Source organism: Rana temporaria, chromosome 4 (assembly GCF_905171775.1).
Source record: "Rana temporaria chromosome 4, aRanTem1.1, whole genome shotgun sequence".
Lineage (NCBI taxonomy): Eukaryota > Metazoa > Chordata > Amphibia > Anura > Ranidae > Rana > Rana temporaria.
This window is the reverse complement of record NC_053492.1, coordinates 441700793-441714576: the sequence shown is the minus strand read 5'-3', so window position 1 is coordinate 441714576 and position 13784 is coordinate 441700793. Positions and strand designations below refer to the sequence as shown.

The 13784-nt window shown below is 45.6% G+C and overlaps 1 protein-coding gene across 2 annotated transcripts; it reads left to right on the top strand.

The window, feature by feature from the left end:
- The first annotated feature begins 11653 nt into the window (after positions 1-11653).
- LOC120937947 lies at positions 11654-13536 on the top strand. 2 transcript variants are annotated; one of them, XM_040351514.1, is made up of 2 exons: positions 11654-12454; positions 12519-13536. In XM_040351514.1, the coding sequence occupies exons 1-2, from the start codon at positions 11898-11900 to the stop codon at positions 12703-12705; spliced, it is 744 nt and encodes a 247-aa protein (XP_040207448.1). In that variant the 5' UTR covers positions 11654-11897; the 3' UTR covers positions 12706-13536. The 2 variants fall into 2 exon arrangements, with proteins under 2 accessions (XP_040207448.1, XP_040207447.1); XM_040351513.1 differs by having other exon boundaries at positions 11654-13236; positions 13405-13536.
- Positions 13537-13784: the final 248 nt, after the last annotated feature.

Here is a 13784-nt window from a genome sequence, read left to right as displayed (position 1 = left end):
CATCCCTATTCACGGACGACTTACGCAAAAAAAAAAAAATTTAAATTTCGACGCGGGAACGACGGCCATACTTAACATGGCAAGTCTAGCTATACGGCGCAAAATACCAGCTTTAACTATACGCCGGAAAAAGCCGACTACAGACGGCGTTAGAAAATGCGACGGCCGCGCGTACGTTCGTGGATCGTCGTAAATCGCTAATTTGCATACCCGACGCGGACATGAACGCCACCCAGCGGACGCCGAAGAATTGCATCTTAGAACCGAAGACGTACTCCTGTCGGATCTAACCCAGATGCCGTCGTATCTTGTTTTGAGGATTCAAAACAACGATACGACGCGGGAAATTTGAAAGTACACCGGCGTATCAGTAGATACGCCGGCGTACTTCGTCTGTGGATCTACCCTATAGATTTTTAATAATTTTTCATTATACAACAACAAAGAAAAACACACAAAATAACGCCCACGAGTTCCCCACCCAAATGCAGCTCCAAAAAAAGAAATCCATTCGATTTCAGAGAAGGTTCAGCAGTGGTCTTTCCATTCAGTCCTATATATTAGAAGGAGGAGGAATTTTCTAATAGTGCCTTTCTGGGCCTGGATTTTATTTTTCCAGCCTGCAAGACTTGCCCAATCCTGGGGACATGTGTACTGTGAACCAGCTGTGTGCGCCCCGCGGCGTGCGACCAGCAATCTTATCCCTCCTGGCAGCTTCTTGCAACACGTTAGTCACCGCGGAATAAAACGCTCTGGACACGTCTGGCTGGAGGTGACTGGAAGCCAGCGCCAGTGATTTATGATGCTACGTTTGAAATCTAGATTTATTTTTTTCATACTTGCGCCCCACAGACATACCTTTTTTGTTCTTTTTAATGTAAAAATATGTGCTAGCTCTCCGTCTGGGGCACCCGTCAAGCAAGTCGGAATAATGTAACTTTATAAGTCGTCTTTGAAGCCTAGGTTTACACAAACGGAATGCCGGTACAGATACAAAGGATAAAGAATTCATTGTGACATGTACAGAAATATTGACTAGAAGAAAATCACTCCTTTTTTTTCACAAGAAAGTGAAATGCAACTTTTCTCTATTGAGGGATGAGCCACAACGCCTGGATTTTTACTACACAATTCCAATGTGATTTTAAAGTCAATGGGCCGGATTCAGATACAATGGCGTATCTGTCCGGCCGGCGTAACGTATCTCTGATACGTTACACTGCTCTAACTTTGGCGCAAGTTCTTTATTCAGAAATAACTTGCGGCCTTTGTTACGGCGGCGTAACATATGTGTTGCGGTGTAAGGCCACGTAATTCTAATGGGGATGTAGGGGGCGTGTTTTATCTCAACTTGTGTTGACCCCGCGTTTTTTACATTTTATTTGAACGGCGCATGCGCCGTCTGTAAAATATCCCAGTGTGCATTGCTCTAAATGACGTCGCAAGGACATCATTGCTTTCGACGTGAACGTAAATTACATCCAGCCATATTCGCGAACGACTTACGCAAACGATGTAAAATTTCAAAACTCGGCGCGGGAACGACGGCCATATTTAACATTAGCTAGCCCTCATATAGCAGGGGTACCTATATGCCGGAAAAAGCCGAACGCAAACAACATAAAAAAAAAGCACCGGGCGGTCGTTCGTTTCTGAATCGGCGTAAATCCTCATTTGCATATTCCTCGCGTAAAAATATGGAAGCGCCACCTAGCGGCCAGCCTGGAATTGCAGCCTAAGATCCGACGGTGTAAGACACTTACACCTGGCGGATCTTAGGGATATCTATGCGTAACTGAATCAGTCGCATAGATACGACCGGCGGAACTCAGAGATACGACGGCGTATCAGGAGATACGCCGTCGTATCTCTTTCTGAATCCGGACCAATGAGTCTTTTGTTCATACGTTGCAAAGCAACAGATTCACTTTATAATAGTCATTAGGGGTTTATAGCTCTCCTCACTCTCTTAAAGAGGAAATAAATTGTATCTGAGTACCACAAACCAAAAAATGTTTAAAAGAGAAGTTAAGGATTTTAAAAATAATAACTGTAGCACTCTCTAGTGTGTGCTAGATGTTAATGTAAGTTTATTAGTGTACTGTAGGTAAAAATAAGCCTGAGCTGGGAATCTGGGTCAGGGATCAGTGACTCAGGGCTGGGTGACTCATCCTAGCAGCTTCTCTGGTGCCTCCTCCTGTTCTCTGGGACATTGGAGAATGTTCTAGACATAGTGGGTGGAGGTTAGGAGGAGCTGCTAGGAATATTTATGAGAGCCTCTGTTAATCCCCAGTAAAGGGCTGACAGGGGGCAGGCACCTCATAAATAGGCATGAGTCCTGCCAGGAGGGGGCAGTTAGATGGAAGATGGAGATGGAGTGCTGAGGAGGCTGTTGGTGGCCCTTGAGGGTGTCCCGTAGTCTGGGGAAGGGGTGACCCCAGGCTGGGGCTCAGGTATTAGAAGAATCCTGCCAAAACACATAGAGGAAGACCTTCCTGGATGCATGGGGGTAAGGTGAGAGGACAGTAGGAGAAGGTCATCACGTTTTTGAGATCTCCTAAGAGTCAGCCGGGTGGGATGGTGAGAGAGACAGTCTGGAGGACTGTAGGGAGAAGTAAGCCTGGAGGGCAGGGCTCCCTGCACATTTTTCACAGCAGGAACGCAGTTCCCCTTGCAGGACTAGAGCAGCCGAGAGCAGCTGAGCCGCTCTAGCCAATCCTTCACTAATCGGCGATGCCCTGCTCGAGTCACTGTCAGGGGCAGGCGAACCTTAGTAATCCTTTATGTTACTTCCTCGATGCCGCAATGTCTCCTAAGAGCTTTTGTCATTGTTCTCAGGAGACATTGCGGAGGTCTACCGCGAGTTATCGTGGGATTTAGAAAGAAAAGTGCCCACCATAAAGGCATGGATGAGCAAGTTTGGGGTGGAGGAACTTGACTGGCCTGCACAGTCCTGACCTCAACCCGATAGAACACCTTTGGGATAAATTAGAGCAGAGACTGTGAGCCAGACCTTCTCGTCCATCCTAAGTGCCTGACCTCACAAATGTGCTTCTGGAAAAATGGTCAAACATTCCCATAGACACACTCCTAAACCTTGTGGACAGCCTTCCCAGAAGAGTTGAAGCTGTTATAGCTGCAAGGGGTGGGCCAACTCAATATTGAACCCTACAGACTAAGACTGAGACGCCATTAAAGTTCATGTGCGTGTAAAGGCAAGCGTCCCAACACTTTTGGTAATATAGTGTACTGTACATGCGGTACTGCATGCCAGAAGTGCATTCCTCTGGGTTTCTTCTGAAAAAAATCCCTGGTCATGGCAGATTAAGTACAAGTACAACAGAAGATTTGGGATAACGTGATTAGGCATCTATGGGGTACAATTTTCTGGGCTAGGAAAAGTCAAGCTTTCATTATAAATTCTGTATACTCTCTGAATGCACTTTGTCTGCCCTCGTGAGAAGCCTCCTGCATGGAACGGTGGCTTGTGCTAGTCAGTAACGTGTTAATGAGTCAGGCAATTCCTTAAATTCACTTCAGTAAAATGCGCTGAGTTTTACGAGTGAAGCCCATAAATTCCAGTGGACTGTGACAAGCCGGCTACCTCCTCAGATCAGCCAATATTTCTTCCATTTGTAATGTCCCATAGCTATGCTTTCTATTCTCAGGGCTGTGCTTCTGAGGGTGACTCAGGTCAGAGGGATGTATGAAATACATCTTTATCCTTCACTTTATTGACAGATGCGCTACTGTGTTCATTCTGTCCATTCACAGAAAAATCAACAGCAGTGCTTTAACAACTTGCCTACTGGGCTCTTTTACCCCCTTCCTGCACAGGCCAATTTTCAGCGCTCTCACACTTTAAATGACAATTGCCCGGTCGTGCAACACTGTACCCATGTGACATTTTTATCATTTCTTTTTCACACAAATAGAGCTTTCTTTTGGTGGTATTTAATCACCATTGTTTTTTTTGTTTTGTTTTGTTTTTGCTAAATTTACGAAAACACAACAAAAAATTTTAAGGAAAAAAAAAAGTATTCCATTGTTTGTTATAACCCTTTGCAAACAGGTAATTTTTTTCCTTCACTGATGTTTGCTGATGAGGACGCACTGGTGGGCACTGATAAGGCGGCACTGATAGGTGCCACTGATGGGCACTGATAGGCGGCACTTATCGGCACTGATAGGTGCCACTGATTGGCGGCACTGATGAGGCTGCACTGATAGGTGCCACTGATGGGCACTGCTAGGTGGCACTGATAAGGCGGCACTGATGAGGCTGCACTGATAGGTGCCACTGATGGGCACTGATAGGCAGCACTGATGGGCACTGATAGGTGCCACTGATGGGCACTGATAGGCGGCACTGATGGGCACTGATAGGTGCCACTAATGGGCACTGATAGGTGCCACTAATGGGCACTGATGGGCACTGATAGGTGCCACTGATGGGCAATGATAGGAATCACTAATGGGCGGCACTGATAGGTGGCACTGATGGGCACTGATAGGCAGCACTGCTGGGCACTAATAGGCGGCACTGATATACAGCACTGATAGGTGACACTGATGAGAAGGTACTGATGGGAACTGATTGACAGCATTGATGGGCATTGATAGGCAGCATTGATTTGCACTGATTGGTAGCACTGGTGGGCACTGATAGGCAGCACTGGTGGGTACTGTTGGGGCTGCACTGATAATCAGTGCCCAGATTATAAGTGTAGATGTCCTTTTCACACAAGCCAGTTACCACCTTTCTTCTCCTCCTGCTGTCAGCGTGAGGAAAGGAATGCCGATAACTGGCTTGTGTTTACATTGTGATCAGCTATGATTGGATACAGCTGATCACGTGGTAAAGAGCCACTGTGATTGGCTCTTTACCCTGATCTGTGATCAGCTGTGTCCTAAGGATATAGAAATCGCAGAGCGCGCAGCCCCGGTGCAGCTGCGGGTACGCGGCAGCCACGATCACGGGAGGATGTCATATAATGCCCTCCCAGAACTGGCCGACCGCGCTATAGCTGAATGGGAAGTAGTTAAAGGAGATCTATGGTCACAGCGTACACTTTTATTTTATAACAATAGCACTATAATAACAATACAATAGTTATATTTGATAATCCAATATAAGCTTACTTGAAAAATCTCCTTTCATGTTGTGAGTGCTGCCTGTCTGCAACTTTCTGGATTCCCTCCATGCTTTGCAGCTTCTACTCAATTTCTAAGGACTACATATCCCATGGTACCTTGCTGCCTGCACTGACTTCACCTCCTGAATCTCCTCCTCTCAGCACCTCTGTAGTTCAGAAGGCAGGCTCTGTGAAATGTGTGACACCACAATTCCTACTCACAGGGCATAGTGACTACGTGTCACAGAATTCAAGGAAGGAAATGTGTGGGGATCTTCACAAAGTAAGTTTACAATCTTCAAGATCATTTAGATTAATAGGAATAGGCTAGAAATAACTGAAATGTAATGTGAAAATGAATATATCATTTTACATTTTGATCATATACACTCAGTCCCCCCAACCCCAAGCAGCATATACTTACCTTTTACTTGCTCCACTGTGGCTCCATTCAGTGCCAGGAGCTACAAAAGATATCAGGTACTTCCAGATATGGAGAATCATGTGAATGGCTCCATGTGACAGCGCTGGTCCAATCAGAGTTGTCACTCGTGGGGTCCATAGCCCTGCATAAGCTACAACCCCAGCTTCTTTAGAACTTTCCTTCTACCTCAGTTCCTTAGACTACCTTCAGTAATGTGAACCTGCTACTTTGCCTACTAGGCATAAAGTGCAGATTAACTTTTAACCACTTGACAAGTGGCTCACGCCGATATACGTTGGCAGATTGGCTCTGATGTGCGTACCTGTACGTCAGTCCGTAAAAGCAGGAAAGCAGGCGTGTGCCCGCCACATGCCTGCGGGTCCTGCGGACTCGATGTCCGCCAGCGCCCCGCGATCGCGGTGAGGAGAGGCATAATGGGAACTGCCTATGTAAACAAGGCATTTCCCCATTCTGCCTAATGATATGACAGAGATCTACTGTCCCCAGTAATCGGGAACAGGGATCTCAGTCATGTTTCAGTAAGCCCACCCCCCCTAGAGTTAGAACACGCTGAGGGAACACACTTAAAGTGAATGTAAACCCGAAAAAAAAACTTTTTAAATTAAGGCTTACACCTTGTACAGTATAGGATTTCATGTCATCTGTGCCTAGTGTTCTGTCCCTAGATACAGGTCCAGTTGTTTGTATGTTATTAGTTGACATTGCATTCTTTTTACCTGTCTTATAATTCATTTACTTTATTATTGTGTGGCAACAGCACCATCTACTGACCAGTTCAGAATTGCATTTAGTCTCGTTTTTGCAATGTATTGTGGGAGCCACCAGAGGTATTGTGGGAACTTCCTGCTTCTTCTCCTCAGTCCTGTCTTATACAGCATGCAGTCACCATCTTGTCTCAGGAGCCTAATCCTCATCCCTTGGTTCCTACCTCATCAGCCAGTTATTGAGCCTGTTTTCAAGCATAGTCGGTAAGGTCACTATCTTGTGACATTTATCTTAGCCTAAATGTGTTACTAGTCTCTCATAGCTAGTTGCTATTATTCGTATTGCCATGTGCTGCATGCATTGCAGATATATTCTGTGTCTTAGGCCATGTACCATAGATATGTTCTAAATGCTACTGTTTTATTCTGTAGTTTCACCGCTTTCCTGTCATTCTACTATCAATAAAAGAGGAAGTTAAAGCAGTACAATTTCTTCTCTTCTTGAATACGGGATCGGTTTAGCTACATGTCAGATTACACACCGTGCTAACGTGTATGAGGACAGTATAGTGAAACGACTGCTGAGAATAAGCTCAGATGATTAGACTATACGGAGCCTGCCATTATCCACGCAGGGCCTACATACGGATATCGCAGCAGTCTCCTAACAGTCACAACACGGAGCCCACCATTATCCACGCAGAGCCTGCATACGGATGTCGCAGCGGTCTCCTAACAGTCGCAACATGTCTAGTAGTCGGGCATCTTCACTCAAGACAAGGTCTCAGATAAGTGGCTCTAGCAGGACATCAATCAGAGAAGCCGCCGCCATTGCCCGTGCAAAGGCAGAAGCTGCAAAGGCAAAATCCAGCTTCACAGAACAAGAGATGCAGTTAAAGATGGAGAAAGCTTCTCTGGATATGGAGAAAGCGCAACTTGAAGTTACTCTAGAAAAACTCGCTGCAGATAAAGAAACAGCAGCCGCCATCGCAGAAGCAGAATTTCTGGAAGCCACGGAACTTCAGGAAACCAAGAGTCATCGCAGCATCGTCCATCCAGGACTTGAATCCCAAGATCCACAACAGCGAACTTCACAATACGTCTATCAGCATTCCAAGCCAGATGACAACCCAGCTCCACAGCTTAATACAAAGCAGTCTGTTGACGAGCCAAGCCAACATGCTTATCCGGATCATCAGAAAGTCGACTATCAGTCTCCTTGCACCAAACTAGAGAATACTCATCAGAGTGAAACCAGCTACATCGAAGTCTCTCCAGAACAGAGAATCAGAAATCGGCCCCTGCTAAGAAAGATGCCTTTCGCTTCAGAACGTTATTACACAGATCCGGTTAAACCAGAGACTTCCAACAGGTATGGCCGTGCACCACACATTCACTCTGACAACACAACACCAGCCGGTCCCAGCGCTAATCAAGCCACTATGGACATTGCAAGGTTCCTTGCTCAACATGAGCTTGTCATCAAGGGACTTGTAAAGTTCACCGACCGCGCTGAGAATTATAGAGCTTGGCGAGCTTCCTTCCAAAATACCATGAGAGACTTAAATCTGTCATATAGTCAGGAACTGGATGTCTTGGTGAGTTATCTGGGAAATGAGTCTGCCGAACACGCTAAAAGGATTAGAGACATCAATGTAAATTATCCAGATGTTGGTCTACAAAGGGTATGGGATAGACTTGATGAGATGTATGGCGCAGCAGAGGTTATAGAAAATGCCTTATTCAAGAGAATTGAGGACTTTCCCAAAATAGCAAACAAAGTCTATTCAAAGCTTAGAGATTTAAGTGACTTACTAATGGAGCTGAGTGTAGCAAAGGCAGAAGGGGATCTGGTAGGATTGGCATTCCTTGACACTGCTAGAGGGGTGAATCCCATAGTCCAGAAGCTCCCATTCAACCTGCAGGAGAAGTGGGTCATGCATGGTTCTCGGTATAAACAGACTTATAATGTACCATTTCCTCCATTTAATGTGTTTGTAGATTTTGTCTCTGAACAAGCAAAAATTAGGAATGATCCTAGCTTTGATTTCATGATGTCATGTGCCACCCCTTCAGTCAGTAAACCACGTAGAGCTATGATAGAGGTCCACAAAACTAACGTTTCTTCCACAGGTTCAGTCCATAAAAGGTTCAGCTCTTATCAAAGAGGAGACAAACCCAAGGACCCGAGCAGTCAGTGTCCCTTACACAGGAAGCCTCATTCCCTACTTAAGTGCAGAACCTTCAGAGGAAAGTCATTGGAAGACCGCAAGACCTTCCTCAAGGAGAACAACATCTGCTTTAAATGCTGCTCTTCAACTTCGCACTTCGCCAGGGACTGTGAGGTTAGTGCAAAGTGTGCAGAATGTGACAGCACAGATCATAACACAGCTCTACACCCTGGGCCACCACCGTGGGCTTCACCCCAAACCCAAGAGCAAAGCGGGGAGCGAAAAGAAGAGAATACTGACACTTTGGCAGTTACTTCTAAATGTACAGAGGTTTGCAGAGACCTCAGAGGAGGCAGATCCTGCTCTAAAATCTCCCTAGTGAGGGTTTACCCAGAAGACAACCGAGACAAAGCCATCAAAGTGTACGCAATTCTAGACGATCAAAGTAACAAGTCGTTAGCGAAGTCTGCCTTCTTTGATAGCTTCCACATCAGAGGACCCGGTGCCCCCTACTCTCTAAGAACTTGTGCTGGTACTGTGGAAACAGCCGGAAGGAGGGCAAGCGGCTACATAATTGAATCCAGTGATGGTCAAGTGCGTCTGCCTTTACCAATTATCCTAGAATGTAACCAGATTCCTGACAACAGGTCTGAGATACCCACGCCAGAAGTAGCAGAGCATCACCCTCACCTGAAGCGTATAAGACACCTGATCCCGAACCTTGATCCCGAAGCTCAGATAGTCCTACTCCTCGGGAGGGATATCTTACAGGTCCACAAAGTTAGACAGCAGATCAATGGATCTCACAATGCTCCATACGCCCAGAGGCTCGACCTAGGATGGGTCATTGTAGGAGAAGTATGTTTGGGAGGTGTACACAGACCAACAACTGTCAACAGCATGCTTACCAGTACACTTGAGAATGGACGCCCATCTCTCCTACAACCATGTGAAAATCACCTTTTCATTAAGGAACTGCCTCAAAGCACTTCATCATTAGGTGCTCTTGCAGGTCCTGCCTACGATGACTTCATCTGGGATGTCAATCAAGACCACCTAGGATCCACAGTCTTCCGCAAGACTAAAGAGGACAATCGTATGGCGATGTCATCCGAAGATAGACTGTTCCTAGATATAATGGAGCACGGTATGGTGCAGGACGAAGCAAGAAGCTGGGTTGCACCTCTACCCTTTAAGCCTCAAAGACAGCCCTTACCCAATAATAGAGAGCAAGTTTTCAAACGATTTGTCTCTCTCAGGCACAACCTGAGAAACAAACCTGAGATGAGAGATCACTTCTTTACCTTCATGGAAAAGATATTCCGGAATGGTCATGCAGAACTAGCACATTTACTTCAAGAATCGGAAGAACGCTGGTACCTGCCCATGTTTGGGGTGTATCACCCGAAGAAGCCAGGTCAGATCAGAGTGGTGTTTGACTCAAGCGCCAAGTATGAAGGTGTATCATTGAACAACGTTTTGCTGTCAGGCCCAGATCTAAACAACAAGCTCATAGGAGTGCTTCTCCGTTTTCGCAGAGACTCCATTGCATTCACAGCTGATATCCAACAGATGTTCCATTGCTTCCTAGTTAAGAAAGAACATAGAAATTTCTTGAGATTCCTATGGTTCAAGGACAACGATCCCTCTAAAGATGTTACAGAGTATCGTATGAAAGTTCACATCTTCGGCAATAGTCCTTCTCCTGCAGTCGCCATCTATGGATTGAGACGCGCAGCTCAGAAGGCAGAAGAAAAGTATGGAGCGGATGTCAGACTCTTTGTAGAGAAAGACTTCTATGTGGATGACTGTCTGAAATCAATGCCCTCAGATGAGACTGCAATCAGTCTCCTCAAAAGAACCCAAGAGATGTTCTCTCTGTCTAACCTGAGGCTACACAAGATCGCTTCTAACAGCCAGAAATTGATGGAAGCCTTTCCTTCTCAAGACCATTGTGAAGACTTGAAGGACTTAGATCTAGGCTTTGACTCGCCTCCGATGCAACGGAGCCTTGGCCTACTCTGGGATATAAAAGCTGATACCTTCACTTTCCAGGTTAACAGAGAAGAAAAAACCCTTTACTCGCAGAGGAGTACTGTCAGCCATAAGCAGTTTATATGACCCACTAGGATTTGCAGCTCCTATACTCATCGAAGGTAAAGCTATGTTAAGAGACTTCACCAGAGAAGGGTCGAACTGGGATACTCCTCTTCCCATGAAGGAAAGAACCACGTGGATGGCCTGGAAGAATTCCCTTACAGCCTTATCCAATCTTCACATAGCTCGTCCATATGTTTCTGTACCAACTACCAAGGTTAAGACTCAAAAACTGTGTGTTTTCTGCGATGCTTCAATCAAAGCAATTGCAGCTGTAGCTTACTTGAAGACAATAGATACCAGCGGACATTGTCATGTAGGATTCGTCATGAGTAAAGCGAAACTAACGCCACTCCAGGAACACACCATACCACGCCTGGAACTATGTGCCGCTGTGTTAGCGGTGGAGTTGGCCGAACTCATCGTTGTAGAAATGGACCTAGAGATTAAAGACTCAGAGTTCTATACAGATAGCAAGATAGTACTGGGATATATCTGTAATGAAGCTAGACGCTTCTATGTCTACGTCAACAACAGAGTTCTAAGGATCAGAAGATCTACCTCTCCTGAACAATGGAAACATGTACCTACACATCTCAACCCTGCGGACCTAGCAACTAGATCCGTCGCTGCTGACCATCTCAAGGATACAATTTGGTTTACAGGCCCCACCTTTTTGTATAAGCCGATGCCCAACACAACAGAAACTGCCATGTTTGAACTAGTAGACCCGCATACCGATGTTGAGATACGTCCTCAGGTGTCTGCGCTACATACAGAGACTTTGGACCACGACCTGAAATCCCACAGATTCAATAGGTTTTCTACTTGGATATCTCTTGTCCATGCCATCACTTGTCTGACTCATATTGTTCGGTCGTACAAAGCGACCTCATCGGCAGATAAAAATACCTGTAGAGGCTGGCATCATTGTAAACGTGTCTACACAGCTCTTGAGCTAGAGCGATCAAGGAATGTAATCATCCGAGCTGTACAGCGTGAAACCTATGCAACGGAAATCGACTGTATAGTCAGCCAAAGATCCGTGCCCAAAGGAAGTGTTTTAAGGAAACTTGACCCAGTGATTGACGAAAATGGGCTCTTGAGAGTAGGTGGACGTCTTAGGGAAGCCAATGTGGACCTAAAAGAGAAACACCCTGTGATAGTTCCTGGACAGCATCATATAGCCACTCTGCTCGTGCAACACCACCATGAACAGACAAAGCACCAAGGTCGGCTGTTCACAGAAGGAGCTCTAAGAGTGGCTGGACTGTGGATTGTTGGAGCTAAAAGATGTGTATGCAGATTCATATTTAAATGTGTTACCTGTCGGAAACTTCGTGGTATGTCGCAACCACCGAAGATGGCAAACCTCCCGTATGACCGACTAAGTACGGATCCACCCTTCACTAATGTTGGCTTAGACGTGTTTGGTCCTTGGCCTGTTGTTGTCCGTCAAACCAGAGGAGGCCGTGCGCATGGAAAACGTTGGGCGATTATGTTCACCTGTCTGTCCATCAGAGCTGTCCATATTGAAGTAATTGAATCAATGGATACTCCCTGTTTCATTAATGCTTTCCGACGTTTCATCGCCATCAGGGGACCTGTCAAACACATTCGTTCTGACCGAGGCACAAACTTCGTCGGAGCAGCGAGAGAACTACAACTCTCTTCCAACTTAGATGTCAACAACATAGAAAGATACCTCAGTGAGCGAGGCTGCACTTGGACCTTCAACCCACCACACTCTTCACACATGGGAGGTGCTTGGGAGAGGATGATAGGCATCGCACGGAGAATCCTTGACTCAATCTTCTTACAAGAAGGATCTTCAAAGTTGACTCATGAAAGCCTGACTACCTTCATGGCGGAAGTATCGGCTATCATAAATGCTAGACCGCTAACTTCGATTTCTAGCGATCCTGATGACCCAACAGTTCTTACACCTGCCACACTGCTTACACAAAAGACTGAACAAATTTGTGCTCCTCCTGGAGAATTTAATTCCAAAGATCTTTACAGAAATCGATGGAGACAAGTACAGAGTCTCTCAAACTCGTTCTGGGATAAGTGGAAAAAGCAATACATTCCCACTCTGCAACCAAGGAGAAAGTGGCAAACCAGCAAGCCTAACCTCCAGCCCGGCGATGTAGTCCTAATGAAAGACTGCCAGTCACGAAGAAACGAGTGGCCGTTAGGTCTTGTGACTAAGACATTCCCAAGTAAGGACGGAATTACACGTAAAGTAGAACTGAAAATACGCAGACAGGGAGAAACCAAATTGTTTCTCAGACCAGTAAGAGAACTCGTTCTACTGTTTACACCCAACGAATACAATAATGACGTCGGTTGACGTCAAGCGGGGAGTGTTCTGTCCCTAGATACAGGTCCAGTTGTTTGTATGTTATTAGTTGACATTGCATTCTTTTTACCTGTCTTATAATTCATTTACTTTATTATTGTGTGGCAACAGCACCATCTACTGACCAGTTCAGAATTGCATTTAGTCTCGTTTTTGCAATGTATTGTGGGAGCCACCAGAGGTATTGTGGGAACTTCCTGCTTCTTCTCCTCAGTCCTGTCTTATACAGCATGCAGTCACCATCTTGTCTCAGGAGCCTAATCCTCATCCCTTGGTTCCTACCTCATCAGCCAGTTATTGAGCCTGTTTTCAAGCATAGTCGGTAAGGTCACTATCTTGTGACATTTATCTTAGCCTAAATGTGTTACTAGTCTCTCATAGCTAGTTGCTATTATTCGTATTGCCATGTGCTGCATGCATTGCAGATATATTCTGTGTCTTAGGCCATGTACCATAGATATGTTCTAAATGCTACTGTTTTATTCTGTAGTTTCACCGCTTTCCTGTCATTCTACTATCAATAAAAGAGGAAGTTAAAGCAGTACAATTTCTTCTCTTCTTGAATACGGGATCGGTTTAGCTACATGTCAGATTACACACCGTGCTAACGTGTATGAGGACAGTATACCTAGTCTTGCTACAAAGAGTTAATCCAGCTCTGTGCAATCCTCTTACCTTTTTTTCAGTGAGATAAAACTGACACAGAGAAATAGGAGTCAGTTCTTCTCCCTTGCTGTGAGTGACAGGTGATTTACATATCTCATGTAGGAGCCTGAGAGAGACATTCTGTGTACTTCAGATCCAACTCCTCCTTTCTTCTCCAGCTCTCCCAGGATTGGCTGCGCCACACCTCAGCATGATTGGGCATGC